At 38.0% G+C, this 17,220-nt stretch overlaps 1 protein-coding gene across 1 annotated transcript; it reads left to right on the top strand.

Moving 5' to 3' along the window:
• The first annotated feature begins 2,549 nt into the window (after positions 1–2,549).
• Positions 2,550–15,305, top strand: LOC127203506 (vomeronasal type-2 receptor 116-like). Its single transcript, XM_051162312.1, has 6 exons — positions 2,550–2,746; positions 4,494–4,785; positions 5,070–5,882; positions 7,310–7,537; positions 10,486–10,609; positions 14,404–15,305. Exons 1-6 carry the CDS (start codon positions 2,550–2,552, stop codon positions 15,303–15,305), a joined length of 2,556 nt encoding a protein of 851 aa, XP_051018269.1.
• The last annotated feature ends 1,915 nt before the right edge of the window (positions 15,306–17,220 follow it).

Below are 17,220 nucleotides of genomic sequence, written 5' to 3'. Positions count from 1 at the left end.
GTCCTCTGTAACTTGTGGTAAATTTCATAACCATCATTTAACACGTGCATGACCTGTGGTTCTGTGATGAGCTGTCCTGGAGGGCTAAGATGTGAATCTGGAATAATGTGATTGGAGAAGACCTTAGTAAGAAGTCAGAACAAATTCATCTTTCAAAACGACAAATGAAATTTCCTGCGCATCCTCCAAGACTCGTCTCATTTGTGATGCTTTTCTTGTGGTCTCTTTCATTGCAAGAATACCATGAGCACACAATCACCAGTGTGTGACAGGGAATTGTTATGTACGTTTCCATATTAAACACTGATTCTGAGATACTTAAGACAAGACTTTTTATTGCAACTACTGGAAAGTAAAATGATAAAAATCCATTTAGAAAATCGAAGATAATGAGGAAGAAATGACACAGTAGAAGAAAACTGAGTATATGGAAGGGAGATCATTATTTATTTATTTTTTATTTTTTATTTTTATTTATTCTTGTTACATCTCAATGTTTATCCCATCCCTTGTATCCTCCCATTCCTCCCCTCCCATTTTCCCATTATTCCCCTCCCCTATGACTGTTCCTGGAAGGATTACCTCCTCCTGTATATGCTCATAGGGTATCAAGTCTCTTCTTGGCTACCTGCTGTCCTTCCTCTGAGTGCCACCACGTCTCCCCCTCCAGAGGACATGGTCAAATGTGAGGCACCAGAGTACGTGAGAAAGTCATATCACACTCTCCACTCAACTGTGGAGAATGTTCTGACTGTTGGCTAGATCTGGGTAGGAGTTTAAAGTTTACCTCCTGTATTGTCCTTGGCTGGTGCCTTAGTTTGAGCGGGACCCCTGGGCCCAAATCTGCCTATCATAATGTTCTACTTGTAGATTTCTAGGACCCTCTGTATCCTTTTATTTTGCTATTCTCCCATGCTTCTCTCATTTAGAGTCCCAATAGGATGCCTTTCCCGCTGTCCCAGTTTCCTGGTAAGTGAAGGCTTTCGTGGGACATGCGCCTTGGGCTAGTATGCAGATATAAGTGAGTATATACCATTTGATTCTTTCTGCTTCTGGGTTAACTCACTCATTATGATCATTTCTAGCTCAATCCATTTATCCACAAATTTCTGGAATTCCTTGTTTTTAATAGCTGAGTAGTATTCCATAGTGTATATGTACCACAGTTTCTTTATCCACTCTTCTATTGAGGGACACTTAGGCTGTTTCCATGTTCTGGCTATTATGAATAAGGCTGCTATGAACATGGTTGAGCAAATTTTCTTGTTGTGTGCTGGAGCATCTTCTGGATATATTCTAAGGAGTGGAATAGCTGGGAAAAAATCTTCACCAACCCTACATCTGACAAAGGTCTAATATCCAAAATATATAAAGAACTCAAGAAATTAAACACCACCAAACCAAATAACCCAATTGAGAAATGGGGCTTGGAACTAAACAGAGAAGTCTCAACAGAGGAGTATCAAATGGCTGAGAAACACTTAAAGAAATGCTCTACCTCCTTAGTCATCAGGGAAATGCAAATCAAAGCAACTCTGAGATGCCATCTTACACCCATCAGTATGGCTAAGATCAAAAACTCAAGCAACACCACATGCTGGCGAGGATGTGGGGAGAGAGGAACACTCCTTCACTGCTGGTGGGAATGCAAACTAGTACAGCCACTTTGGAAATCTATCTGGTGCTATCTCAGAAAAATGGGTATAGGGCTTCCTCGAGATCATTAATTAAACTCAAAAATTATTGGTTGCTTGTAGGACTGATATGTCGTTCTCATTATTTGAAATTAGGAGCACAGATTTGATGTTTCTCTCTAGATCCTGTTGAACCTTTAAATACCAAGATCAATTGTGTAAATAAAATGTGGGTCTGTGGCTAAGTCTATGATTTTGGATAAAACAAGAGTCAGTATATTTCTGGATTGGGCCTGCTTATGGATTTTCAAGACAATAGATGGAAAGGTTTTGTCTGGACACCATATACATGTCACAGGTGTAGCATAGTCCCCACTGTGCATGCTCTGTGGGTTTCCGTTCTAAACCTGAATTGCCTCCCTCTTACTTAGACTTGGCAATACAATTCCCACTGTGTCCTCAAGACCTGGAGCACTGTGAGTCCTACCTAAACCATTACTGCGTGTCTCACTGTGGATCTTTGGACTCAATCCACTGACATCATTGCTATTTGTGTTCAAGTAATCAGCCTGATAAGACATTTCAGGGACTAAATTTAAACTAAATGGCTTCCTCCTAGGGACTTTTAAGTTCACAAATATGAGTGATGTCATGGAATCCAAGACTGAATTATCTTCATATGTATTTTCCTACCATGTTTATTACCTGAACCGGGGACTGGGGACATCAGATGACAAGCCCGAGGATATAGAGCTTTCAGAATTCCTGCAGGGGTCAGGAGGAGAGATCATGAATATTCAAGCAGCTCATCCTCTGATTAGAGAAAAAAGATGAAAATACATAAGTGTCCATCTGATATGCTGATCTGCATGGCACTTCGTGTTCTACATTGTCCAGGGTTAAGGCAGAAGAAATATGTTCACTTTGACTTCCCTTTTGTTGCTCCTGAACATTCCAATTCTCATGGTCAGTTTCATTCATTCCAGATGCTTTTGGAGACTGAAGCCAAATGAAGATAAAGAAAGGAATTTTTTGTTAAGTTGTCCTTTTGCCATTGAACCAGTACAGAGGCCCATGCACCTAGAGGATTGGGATAGCCTTCTGGATATACAGTAAGTGCTTTTATATTTTCTAGGAAAGTATCATAATAAATATTTCAGGAGGTATCTTAGGATGTAGATCAACACAGTGCTCTGAGTTTTTAGTCCTGTTCTCATAGCATGCACACCAAGAAAGAACTTTAAATCTTTTACAGACCCATTGTGATATTCCCACTTTTACTTCAATCAGAGAGTAATCAGTTTGTTTCCACTTACCCTCCCACTTAAAGGTTGGATGCTGAACAAAAAAAGGACTGAACCTTGACCCAGAAAATATATCCCTTTTATTCATAGTTTCCAGTTGCACAATAGCCAGTGATTTATTGCTAAAAGAAGTCCCATACTAGTTCAATTAGTTATAGCATATATACATGTAAGTAAATGGCCATAGAACATGCTGATAGATCATCCATTGGTGTGTGGTTCCTGGTGCACATTCTGTGACACACATAGCAGATGATACCATTTACCTAGACACACAGTTACTCTATCAAAGTCCTTGCATGTGGTCACTCTATACCTTCTGAAGCTGTGTTAAGAATGGAAGTAGCAGATATGTCCACTAGGAACTTTCTATGGGTTTCTGTTGCTCCTAAATTCATTTTCATACTTCTACAATCACTGGCTTCTATGTATGACCAAGTCATAAATGAGAAAAAGCACAAAATATGTCCCGATATTTTATTTTGTATACTTCTATATTTCAACATTTAATATTGGTATGTTGAAATTTCCCTGCAATTTGTGAATGTTCTACTTCTCAGTAGGATGCCAGTGCTGTTACTGTTAACATAAGGATAGTCAAAAGACATTTTCTTGAAGAAAATTTTGTTACTAGGATGTAAGCTGTGTGACAAAATCACACGTGTGTGTAAGCAGAAAGCAGATGAATGACAATGGGATTGTGGTGTCTGACCTTAATCTCTGCACTCAGGTCTGTTAATCTCTTGAAGACACACCTGAAGCAAGTGTATCCCTGTGCATGTAAGGTCAGACTAGATTACAGAAAAGTATGATTTGAAGCCGTGGATTCTATTGTCCTTTTGTGGCCCAAACAATCATTGCTCATGGCCATTCCTAAACAGGAATATGTACATCTTTTACCAAATGTGTTTTTCTTATATGAAATCATTTAAATATAAATCTTTAGGAAAAGATTTTCCTCCTGCAATAGATGAACTCAAAGAAATGACAAAGAAGATTACGATTGCTATAAAGGGATATGTCAACTACATTGGCCAATAATAAAAAATTATTGTAAGTATAGGAGCCAAATGTCACCATCGCAAAAGTCCACTGTACACTTATAAATCATTTCTTTACCGCCTTATCCAATGTTGTTAATTTTAAGGGAAGACACTATTCACCCAATGACTTGCACAAAACATGTATTGTTTATATGCTCAACAATTCCAAGGTACAGACTTGATCAGAAATATTCTTTTATCAAGCCATTGGTCCTGCCTTTACTTACGAAAAAAGCACACACACACACACACACACAAAATCAGAGATGGAAACATTTTCTGTGGTAGATGTCAATAACACATGTTATATATGGAAGAAACACTCCTATGGCTGTTTAAATCATTCACAAGTTTCCAGCTTCAGATGTCATCACAATCTCATGACACAAGACATTTGTTTCAATACTTGGGGGTAAAATGCAATACTGTCTAGTACAGGATATGCCTTGTATTGACTACAAATGATTATCTGTAGATCTATGTTCATAATAAACACTCTATTCCTTTTATAGCAAAACAACTAAAAAGTACCCGTTTGATCTGGCATTGGCCTTTTCCTTGGATGAAGTTAACAGGAACTCTCGTCTTTTGCCAAATATTTCTCTAAAGTTTAGAGACCTAGCAGCTGGTTGTATTCTTCTGTCAGAATTATATGAAAGGTTGAGTGCTGAATTAGAAAATGAGCTTTATGCACTTTTACCTAATTACCACTGTGAAATGGAACCTTCATGTGATGTGTTGCTTACTGGTCCAAACTGGGAAACATCAGCAGCATATCAGACATACATCTTACAACCTCAGGAGGTGAGATTCTGTTAGGTGGGAAATTTTGAAATCATGTCTCCTTTGGAGCAGTTCAGAGATGTTAAAAGAGTTTAAGGAGGAGCCTGGCCTCAGGATTATGTCAATCTATTGTTTAAGGGAACTTCCTATACAGAGACATGATAGGGCTTTGGCATTTCCTTGTTTGAAATAGAGAGGAGTGAACAAGTACCAACTAATGGGTATCTCTAGAGCATTTTGCAGGAAAAATGTGTATAAAGCTTCTTAGAAATATATGCTGGCTCATGCTGCTTCCCATGCCCTAGGTCCTTCAGCTCTCCTACGGACCTTTCCATCCAGTCCTGGATGATCGTGAACAATTTCCATATCTGATTCAGATGGCCCCCAAGGACATATCACTTGCCATGGCCATGGTCTCCTTTATACTTTACTTCAGCTGGAACTGGATTGGTCTAGTCATCTCAGACAATGATGTCGGTATTGAATTTCTCTGGTATTTGAGACAAGAGATGGAGAAAAATACAGTCTGCCTTGCCTTTGTGAACATGATCCCAGTCAACATGCAATTATACATGTCAAGAGCTGATGTATATTACAACCAAATGGTGACATCATCCACAAATGTTGTTATCCTTTATGGTGACATAGACAGTACTCTAGCTATGAGCTCAAGAATGTGGGACTCTCTAAGTACACAGAGAATATGGATCACTACCTCACAGTGGGATGTCAGTATAAATAAGAGGGACTTTCCCCTTGACTCACTGCATTTAACTTTTGTTTTTGCACACCACCATGCTGATATTTTAGGTTTAAAAAGTTTTTTGCGATCATTGAACCCATTCAAATACTCAGACAAATATCTGGCAAGCCAGGAGTGGATGTACTTTACCTGTGATGTCTTGTCATCTAAATTAAAAACACTGAAGAACTGCTCATCCAGTACCTCATTGGATTGGCTAATGGAACAGACTTTTGACATGGCTTTTATTGATGGCAGTTATCACATATACAATGCTGTGTATGCTGTGGCCCATGCTCTCCATGAGATAGCTTTTCTACAGGCAGATCATCGGCCAATGATCTATAAGCACAAGCTCAACGTTAATTGCACAAAGGTACTGTTTCCCGTCTTGGAATGTATTTGGTGTCATCAATGTCATGCTCTTTCAGAGTCTCTCACAGGCCAAATCTGGGTGGAGTAGGAAAACTTTTTAAATTAGGAAGATTTCTGTACATTTTCCAGCTAAGGAATGAAATCTAGAGGATAGTATATATGCAGAATGTGAAGTCAGTTGAGAGGAGGGCACATTTTTCAATGAAGATCATGGATTTTGATACAGAGAACCTGAATAGTATCCCACTTGTTCTAATACTGGAAATACAACCACTGCTTCCTTAATCAATCCTCTCCTTTATGAGAAGATAATTCCTTGTTCATTACTAGTCAAGTATGTTGCCATAATTACAGGGTATTACAAATTTTCTCTACTAATTCTGCCCCCCACTATAGACACTAGTGTCCTTACTTGTGTTTCTGAGACTAATTACACAGGAAACAAATCTGGAATTCAGCTTAATACATACATTTGTGTTCAGTTGTGCGAATGAATACTTATCACTTATCTGAATGTGTTTGCATTGCTTTGCATCTGTTTGTAAAATTGTGTAGCTGTGTATGTATGTTTTTATGTCAACCTTCCTATCTTTTCATTTCTGGGTGGAAGTGAGCATATGTTTGTCTGTTTCTCAACGTCTTTTTGTATAGGTGATTGTGTCTGTGTGTATCATCCTGTATGTATTTGTCAAGTTAATATGTTTACAGGTGCCTCTGGGGTGTGTGTGTGTGTGTGTGTGTGTGTGTGTGTGTGTGTTGTGTATGTGTTGTGTGTTTGGGCACACATGTGTTGGGTTTCTCTGTATTTGCCTGCATGAATGTGTATCTGTGTTCCAGTCTATGTGTATCTCTGTGTGGTTGGTGCTGTTATTCTATCTGCCTCTCCATGTGCCTTTGGATGTAAATATGAATTTATCAGTGTTTCAATGTCACTCTGTGTGGTTGTCTTTATTTGTGTATATCTTGCTTGTGTACATGTCAGGCGATGCATGTGAGTGCTTGTGTATGTGTTTTGTGTGATTCTACATTTGTGTGTCTGTGTGCAGGTCCTACTGCTAATGTCTGTCTATCTGTGTATCATTGTATGTTTATTTGTGTGTCTGGGCATTTATGTGTGTGTTTGTGCAAAAGAGTGTGCCACTGTATTATGTGTATATCCCTGACTCTTTCTGAATATTTTTGGGTTTAGATGTTTGCTTCTGTGTGTTGTATATCTATGTTTTGTTTTACAAATATGTCTAATTACTTGGTAGACTCTAAAAGAAATAAAATTCTGGGAATAATACAATAATTTTATTTATCCAGTTGCTTTCATTGATATTTCACCCCTGGGCATCTTTACTAAAATTTCATTTTGGAAGAAATCAGAATCTATTTTCCGACTTCAAGTAAGGAGATACACCTTATAGTGTGCTGCCTGTCTTTCAGCTGCACTCTTTTGTGAGGAAGACCCACTTCACTAATCCTGTGGGTGACAGAGTGAATATGAACCAGAGAGAAAAACTAGGAGAGGACTATGACATTTACCAAGTTTCAAAATTGCAACACAGTCTTGGACTTAAGGTGAAGATAGGAAGCTTTAGCCCATACTTTCCACGTAGTCAACAGCTCCATTTATCAGTAGATGCGATGGAGTGGGCCACAGGAGATAAACAGGTGGGTTGAACTGACTGTGCTGATTTAGCTCAAACAGCACTAAACACTGTTAAGTGTGCACATTGTAAGTTAGTGAAATGTAATAGATTGTGAAAGAAGAAAGCAGTTGGGGGAACCTATATTATTTTTCTTCTTCTCAGTTATTAAGGTGACAGTTTTATTAATTCTTTGACAAATTCAAATATATGTACTATGTACTGTTGTCATATCAGAGCCTGTTTCTGATTTTGAGTATTAAAATGAAACAGTTCATCACCTCTATTTGATGTTATTTCCAATAAAGTAAGCAATATTGTTCTGATAGCATTCTTCTTACCACACAGTGATTTCTTTTCTTATATTTGAACTCTGGCCCAAATGTTGAAATGACTGAGGCTAATTGTAAAAAAGGAGTAAAGTAAACATCTGCAAATAATTAATTTTTAAATACTTTGTTATTCAGGTATACAGTGTTTTGGTGACATGTACACTTGCCCCCAAGAAGCAGGCACCAGATGTTGTTCTAGAGATGGTTGTGAACCACCATGTGGTTGCTGGGATTTGAACTCAGGGCCTTTGGAAGAGCAGGCGATGCTCTTAAACTCTGAGCCATCTCTCCAGGCCAAATCACTAAATTTCATTATGTTATACTGTTTAACTTTTTTACAAAAGTCCTAAAATTTAAAAACTCCTAATCATGAATTAACATTTTCAGGAACCCTGTAGATCGTCTATAAATTATAACATTGTTTTTCCTTTCTTTCTTTCTTCCTTTTATGTCATTATATGTGTGCTCCGTGCATAGATATCTGTGAAACACTGGCACAAGTGTGCAGGTGGATGCCAAAAAGTGATACAGATCCTTAGAAGCTTAAAACAGTTTACAGTCAGACTTTGGGTTCTAAAAGTCAAATTTGGATATTGTTAGTGAGCAATAAATATTATTGAAAATGGTTCCTGTTTTAATCCTTCGATGATGCCATGTACAAGAAATTGCTCAGTTGATGAACCTTGCTTGTTACACTTAACTATGGCATAGTTGTTTTTGTTTTTTTTTTTTTTACTAATAAAAGGCTGTCTACTTTTCTTCTATGCATGGGGAAGGATTGATAGTAATAAAAATTTGGCTTTCATAAAAGAAATTTCTTCTTATGGCTCTTATATGGGTGGTTTAAGGTATCCTAGATGCAAATTTCATTCCATTTTTAAAAAGATAATTACAGGAAAGTCTTCAAGTTATATATCAGGTTGGTAAGATAAAATAAAATGTATAGTAATTAATTCTTCTGAGGGTGATGATAAAAGGCTTTCTAAGGGAAAAGAACATGTAAGCTGAAGGTGTAGCTACTGAGCTACATATCCATTCAGTGGGAAGAAGGGAAGTCTCATATTTCTTAAAACTACACATCAGTTCAACCTTACATGAGCATCCACTGGAAGAGTACGCAGGAGTGAAATAATACAAGAAGTTTTCTGCTTCTAATTTTGCATATCCCATTGAAGAAACACACAAACATAATCATAACGATATTGAATAAACATGACCCCGAATGTTATAGTTAAACGTGTAAATGAGAGTATGTTCCATGACAAATTGTTAACAAACTAAAATATGATTATAAGAGTATTCTGAAAAGTGAAGAAAGACAGATATGACCTCTGGGAACATACGATGAGATATTAAAACTTGCATACAATAAGCCACTGAGTGACTATGTGACAAAGGACTTCAATAAAGACAAAAATAAAAACTAACTAAAACGCATACAGAAATTCAAAATAAATAAAATTAAAACAACAGTTTAAGGCCACACAAAGTGAATACTTCATAATGAATATAGTATGTCAATTCTTGAAGACAAGGCATCAAATTTTGGAAATTCAAAGTATGACGAAGATAAAACAACAAGGAGAATAAACATGATAGGAGATCAAAGGGATACAATGATGAGCTCAAATTAATAAACCATGAGCACAAGAGGAGAAGAAGGAAACACTGAAGAGATCTACATTGTATCCAGTAAAATAGTGGTATGAATTTCCAAAGTACAACAGTTTTTGTGGTCATCTAAATACAATATTCATTTAAATACCAAAGTCCGAACATTAAAAAAAAAAAAGAACTAGCCCTTGACATATTTTATTTACAGTTGTTTTGTAACAGAGCGGGGAAATACAAGCTTAAAGAGAGAAGCGCCATTAATGTAAAGGTCCCATATGGATATCAGAAGATTCCACTATGGACATTCTTAGAGGAGAGTAGCAGTGGTGTATATGAAAAACTTAGACCCCTACCAGGCTCTAGCCAATGGTCAGAACAGTCTCCACACTTGAGTGGAGAGTGGGATATGACTTTCTCATGTACTCTGGTGCCTCACATTTGACGATGTCCCTGGGAAGGGGGAGACCTGGTGGCACTCAGAGGAAGGACAGCAGGTTACCGAGAAGAGACTTGATACCCTATGAGCATATACAGGGGGAGGTAATCCCCCTCAGGAACAGTCATAGGGGAGGGGAATAAGGGGAGAAGGGGAGGGAGGGAAGAATGGGAGGACACAAGGGATGGGATAACCATTGAGATGTAACAAGAATAAATTAATAATAAAAATTAAAAGAAAAAAAAGAAAAACTTAGAGAAATAGCTGCCAACCCTGGTTACTCTACCCAGTATATTTATCCCCCAGCAAAGAATGAAACACACCAAAATTCAATAATAAACAATTACAGAAATTCACGCCTACTGTATATGTAAAATGTTGAAAAAAATTGTTTTTAAAAGAATTAATATACCATTTCATCAATTAGTTTTCATCTTTTAATATACTTTGCATTAAGTATATGAAGCACTAAGGGACATGTGCCCCCTCAGTTCTTGTTTATGAAATAAGCTTATTTATATCACAACACTATAATGTATAGGAAAGGTTTCAGTAAAAATTCTGATGGCAGTCTGTGTCTACTTTTCTCAGATGCTTCCCTCTGTATGCAGTGATGATTGTGGTCCTGGATTCAGGAAGTTCTCAAAGGAGGGAATGGCAGCCTGCTGTTTTGAATGCAGCCCATGCCCAGAGAATGAAATTTCTAATGAGACAAGTGAGTATTTGCTATTGTGCTAAATTCTTCATGTGGATTATCCTCTCCCAAGCTCACTGACGTTACAAAGTTGTCTAAAAAGCAACTGCACAAATAAAATGGGTCAGTTTTCTAAGTTTGTCTGTCTAGGAATACAATTATTAATATTTCTTCAACAACAACAACAAACTCTTATGACTTTATCCTCACTGAATCATTACAAATTCATGGAGGATCACATTTTTTCTAAGAAAGAGTTTTGATAATCAAACTACAGTTTCAGTGAATTTTATACACACTATTTTCTTAATAATTAATCTCATCTAAGAAGTCATGTAGATTAAATTCCAATCATATCATTACAAGTATTGTGTTCTCTTTGCATGTGTGGATGCGTCCCTATGTGACTTTGTGCACACCATTTATGTACAGGAGGCCATGGAGAACAAAACAGGGCATCAGAGCTGATGAGCTACGTCATTCTAGAGTTGGGAACCAAATGCAAGTACTCTGGCATATTAACATAGAGGGAAATTTTTATTTGTAAAATTTAAGAAACTGCTAAGTATAACACAGAAGATTTTGTGTGATATCCAAGGGTCTATTTTCTTTTTTTTTTTTTTTTTTTTTTTTTTTTTTCTCCCATTTCAGCTTTTTTTTTTAATTTATTCTTGTTACATCTCAATGTTTATCCCATCCCTTGTATCCTCCCATTCCTCCCCCCCCCTCCATTTTCCCATTATTCCCCTCCCCTATGACTGTTCCTGAGGGAGATTACGTCCCCCCTATATATTCTCATAGGGTATCAAGTCTCTTCTTGGCTACTTGCTGTCCTTCCTCTGTTTTCAAATGTTCAATGTAATTCATATCTATGAACATGGGGCTAAGTGGTCATTCATCATGTAGCAAATATGATAAACCTTTTAATTTTATATATATCACTCATCTAATAATCGTATAATTTAAAAGGTTAGAGCGGATTTGTACTGAAATCAAGTACTAAAAGATATTAAAATGGCATTCCTCCTACTCAGCTTCTATTATTCAAAGATTATTTATTCAGGGTTGGCTAAGTGCAAATAGCCAATAGATATTTTCCCCTATTTAACGAATTTCCATTTCTCTAAGGATATATATGGCCATTGAGATGATTTAGCAGTTAAATCTCTTGCTGCTAAGACTGATGACTTGATTTCATCCCCAGAACTCATGTGTAAAAATATAGAGTAACAACTCCCAGAAGATGTCTTCTGACATCCATGCATTGCACCATACATGATCCTCCAATATAATCAAATTAATTGTAATGACATTGTTATCTATGTGCACGCTAAAAAGATTAAAGGGTATTTACATAAATGAAAACATAAAAGTTACACAAATATTATTTTTTATTTTAATTATGTTATATATGTGAGGTGGCTGCATACATGTACACAAGTGTAAATTCGGGTGGGAGGAAACAAATACCCCTGAGGAGATGTGAACTCATGTTCTGAAAACCAGTACATTCTCTTAAGAGCTGAACAAAACACCTCGGAGTTTATACAAATTATCTAATTTGTATATGAATTGCTGTACATAAATAGAATAAACTCCCTAGAAGCACATTATCCTCTCTGTAGTTGTCCACTGATTCCACACACTTGCAATCACATTTACTACAGCTGCCATGGTAGGAATGACAACTTATGAGTGTAGTACTATAGTTTACACCAACAATCTTTGTTACCACACCTGAGGATTCTCGTGTTATCTTGCTTATATTTTTTTAAAATACATCTATTGCACCCTTGAGTACACTCAGAGTCTCATGGAAGTGAAATTAGTGAAGTAGGAAGGGGCTGAATGATTCCAAAGAAAACAGAATCAAGAAGAAAGGCTTTTCAGTGCTAAGTGTTTCCAGGTTTCTACTTTCAGTGTTAGTGTTAGAGCTTCTCATGAACAAGTATCAGGATTTCTGTATCCCTAGTGACAGAAGAGCATACACTTAAGAGAATATTTACATAATTATCTACAATTTTCAAACATTAACATTATATTCATATGTCTTTTACCAGTCAATTTTGCCCTCCTACTTACCCAATATAACTCAAGTTTCTATCAAACTCATAAGCTATTTTGTTACTTGTACATGTACTCACACTCACACATACACACACACACAAACACACAGAAAACACACACAACCACACACACATCCTATTACTTCCATTTAATACTGTTTTTATGTCACTGTGTTTGGGATGGTGAGCTGAAACTATTACATCTACCATAGGTCTAGTCCTAGTAGAAGACAGAGTCTCCCTCTGTCACAGAGACAGCATTTCCAAAACAGTCAACCACCTCAGGAGGCACTGAATGTATGGTATTGGTGAATTATTTATTTTTTAATTTATTTAATTTATTTATTCACTCAACATTGGAGAATGTTCTGACCATTGGCTAGATCTGGGTAGGGGCTTAAAGTTTACCGTCTATATTGTCCTTGGCTGGTGCATTAGTTGAGCGGGAACCCTGGGCTCAAATGTGCCTATCATAACGTTCTACTTGTAGGTTTCTAGGACCCTTGGATCCTTCTACTTAACTCTTCTCCCATGCTTCTCTCATCTAGAGTATTCACACTACATCTAAATTGTTATACCATCCCTTGTATCCTATGTTCCTCCTTCACTCCTGCTTTCACCCTATTCCCCTCCCCTATATCTGTGAGTGAGGGGGACCTCCTCCCCCACTATATGGTCAGAGGCTATCAAATCTCATCTTGGTAGCCTGCTCATCTTTTCTTAAGGGCCACCAGGCCTCCCCACCTTGGAGAAGTGGTCAATGTGGGACACCACAGTTCATGTAAGAGGCAGTCCCAGCCTTCCACTCAGCTATGGAGAATGTCTTGTCCATTAGCTAGATCTGAGTAGAGTTTCTATGTTTACTGCATGTATTGTCCTTGGTTGTTGCAATAGTTTGAGCAGAAGCCCTGGGACCAGGTCTTCCTGTCATAATGTCCTCCCATGTATCTCAATCTCCAGGTAAGTGAAGAATTCCATGGGACATGCCTTTTGGGCTAGTGTCCAATTATAAGTGAGTATATACCATGTGAGTCTTTCTGCTTCTTGGTTAACTCACTCAGTATGCCATCCATTTGTCCACAGATTTCATGGTTTCCTTGTTTTTAATAGCTGAGTAGTATTCCATAGTGTAAATGTGTAAATGTACCACAGTTTCTTCATCTATTCTTCAACTGAGGGACATTTAGGCTCTTTCCATTTGTTAATGTTATATGTACTGCCACACACACACACACACACACACACACACACACAAACACAAACAAGCACACCCACACACAAACACACATACACCCGACTACTTCCATCTAATACTGTTTCTGTGTCATTGTGTTGGTGCTGGTGAACTGAATATCTAACACCAATCACAGGTCTGATCCCAGTAGGAGACAGAGATTCATTATGTCATAGAGACAGCATTCCTAAATCAGTCAACCACCTCAGGAGGCACTGAATATATGGGATTGGTGATTTTAAAACACAGTCAGCTAAACTGCGCTTAATGAATTTACCTTCTGGAATTCAACAGTATAAGTTGATTCATCATATCACCAAAAATGATGGACAAAGAAATGATTCTGTGACTTTGTATCCCATAAAGAAAATGAGCATTATAAAATGGAAGCATCACAGTGTAGCAATTTCCTTCAATTATATTCTCAGCATAAATACAGATATTGCAATGCTGTTCCAATAAACTCTCAATAAAGTGCGACAGCAGCACTAACAAAACTTTCCTTTCTCCATCAGACATGGATGAGTGTGTGATGTGCCCAGAGGACCAGTATGCCAACCCAGAGCAAAACCACTGCAGGCACAAAGCTGTGGTCTTTCTAAGCTATGAAGATCCATTAGGTATGGCTCTTGCCTTAATAGCCCTGTGCTTCACTGCATTCACTGCTGTGGTCTTTGGAGTCTTTGTGAAGCACCATGGCACTCCTGTTGTGAAGGCCAATAACAGAACCCTCAGCTACCTCTTACTTATGTCTCTCCTGTTCTGTTTCCTCTGCTCCTTGCTCTTCCTGGGCCGTCCGAACTCAGCCACCTGCATCCTGCAGCAAATCACATTTGGAATTGCATTCACCGTGGCCATTTCCACAGTTCTAGCCAAAACAATCACTGTAGTTCTGGCTTTCAAAGTCACAGCCCCAAGACAGATGAAGTACATCCTTGTATCAGGGGCTCCTAACTACGTCATTCCCATCTGCTCCCTATCTCAATGTGTTTTGTGTGTAATCTGGCTATGGTCTTCCCCTCCATTTGTTGATACTGATGCACACTCTGAGCATGGCCATATCATCATTTTGTGCAACAAGGGCTCAGTTACTGCATTCTACTGTGTCCTGGGATACTTGGCCTGTCTGGCTCTAGGAAGCTTCACTGTGGCTTTCTTGGCCAGAAACCTGCCTGACACGTTCAATGAAGCCAAGTACCTGACATTCAGCATGCTGGTGTTCTGCAGTGTCTGGGTCAGCTTCATCCCTGTATATCACAGCACCAAGGGCAAGGTCATGGTTGCTGTGGAGATCTTCTCCATCTTGGCTTCCACTGCAGGGATGCTTGGATGCATCTTTGTTCCTAAGGTCTACATAATTTTGTTAAGACCACACAGAAATTCTGTTCAAAAGATCAGGGAGAAATGTTATTCATAAATGAATAGTTCATGAGTTTCAATGGAATGTTTCTGCATAACCACGAAATACTGGGGTGAAATACAAGATCTACCTGTTTTTAGAATGACTCTCACTGTTCCCTACAAAGATATTGGATAGCAGTATCATGATGTCTACTCTTTCTGCTATTGTTTACATTTTCTTTTTTTTTTCTTTTTTTACATATTTTTATTAATTTATTCATATTACATCTTGATTGTTAGCCATTCCCCGGTTTCCTCCCATTTTTTCCTCCCTCCCACTTCCCCCCTTCTCCCCTCCCCTATGTCTGTGACTGAGGGAGACCTTCTACCCCTATATATGCTCTTAGAATATTGAGTCTCTTCTTGGTAACTTGCTATCCTTCCTCTGAGTGCCGCCAGGCCTCCCCATCCAGGGGATGTGGTCAGAAAAGGGACACAAGAGTTCGTGTGAGAGTCAGATCTCACTCTCCACTCAACAGTGAAGAATATCATGTTCGTCAGCTAGGTCTTGGTAGGGGTTCGAAGTTTACTGCCTATATTCTCCTTGGCTGGTGCCTTAGTTTGAGGAGGACCCCAGGACCCAGATCTGCCTGTCATAAAGTTTTTCTTGTAGGTTTCCAGGACCCTGTGGATCCTACTATTTCCCCATTCTTCCATGCTACTCTCGCCTAAAGTCTCAATAGGATGTCCTCTTCTCTGACATTTTCTATATAAACTTGGATCCTTCCCCTATTTCACAAGACCTAGCTAATCGGAAAGAGTTCAGTGTAGAACTGTAATTTACTGCTATGAAATACCAAAAAAAAAACATTAAGAAAAACTTCTAGCTTTAATATTTTGGTGAATAACCATGACTTTTGTGACAATTCAGTGGTCGGAGTAAAATACATATTTTAGTACAGAGAACGGTAGTTTGAAGATGAAGTTATTACAATGTTATCCTTGCTGTGGGAAGGAAGGACACCTTAATATTATTCTAGGAATTAGAGTAATGTAACATAGAACTGAGAGAAATATTGTAATAAAGAGACAGAATATTTTAAAAGATGTATTGATGACTCTGTCGTTATTAGTATGCCTTGTGCTTCGAGAGGACCTGATTAAATTTCCAGTGTGGTCTTGAAAATGGATGCTCCCAAACTCCTGAAACAGTGGCTCCAAAACACATGAGATGCCCTGAACTCACATGTCCATACAAAAACAGAAATACAAACACACACACACACACACACACACACACACACACACACACTTAAAATTACATAATTATTTAAAAGATAAAATGATATGACAAAGGCTCTGTACTAGGAGTTTGTTTTTCAGGATTATAAGACCTACAGAGGAAGGATGAGATGTGAGGAAAGATGACTGGATCTCTCTTTGTACATCTCATGTAAAAACACTCAGCATCACATTTGCGAGAGACCCAGGAAAACATTTACACAAGAAGAATAGCTTGTTTAAAGGATCTCTTTTACCATGTGTGAGTTGTAGATACACTGACCTTCAAATTTCATGCATGTTTCACATGGACTCAATATTTTGTTATTACACTAGAAACTACCATGATGGGCTTTTTTGTATCAATATCCCTGGGGCAATGTTATGTAACCTACTATTGCACAAGGATTCTAAGATATATTTATATTTTGACTATAGTTATGGCTGGTTGGCTAAGAGCACTTGACAGTCTTGCAGATGGCCCAATTCACTTATCAGAACCTACATCAGGTGGGTCATAACCACTTACAATTCCACTTCCAAGACATCTAATACCCTCTTCTGGACTCCACAGATACATGAACACATGTGTTACATATGAATACACGGAGGCACACAGATGTACACAGAAAATAATAGTATAAATATGCTTTCTTCATAGTACTAAGTAAAAAAAGCTTAAATGGAGTTACACGAAATGGTAAGGGACA

The sequence above is a fragment of the Acomys russatus genome, chromosome 19 (assembly GCF_903995435.1).
Source record: "Acomys russatus chromosome 19, mAcoRus1.1, whole genome shotgun sequence".
NCBI lineage: Eukaryota > Metazoa > Chordata > Mammalia > Rodentia > Muridae > Acomys > Acomys russatus.
This window is presented reverse-complemented; position numbering and strand designations above follow the sequence as displayed.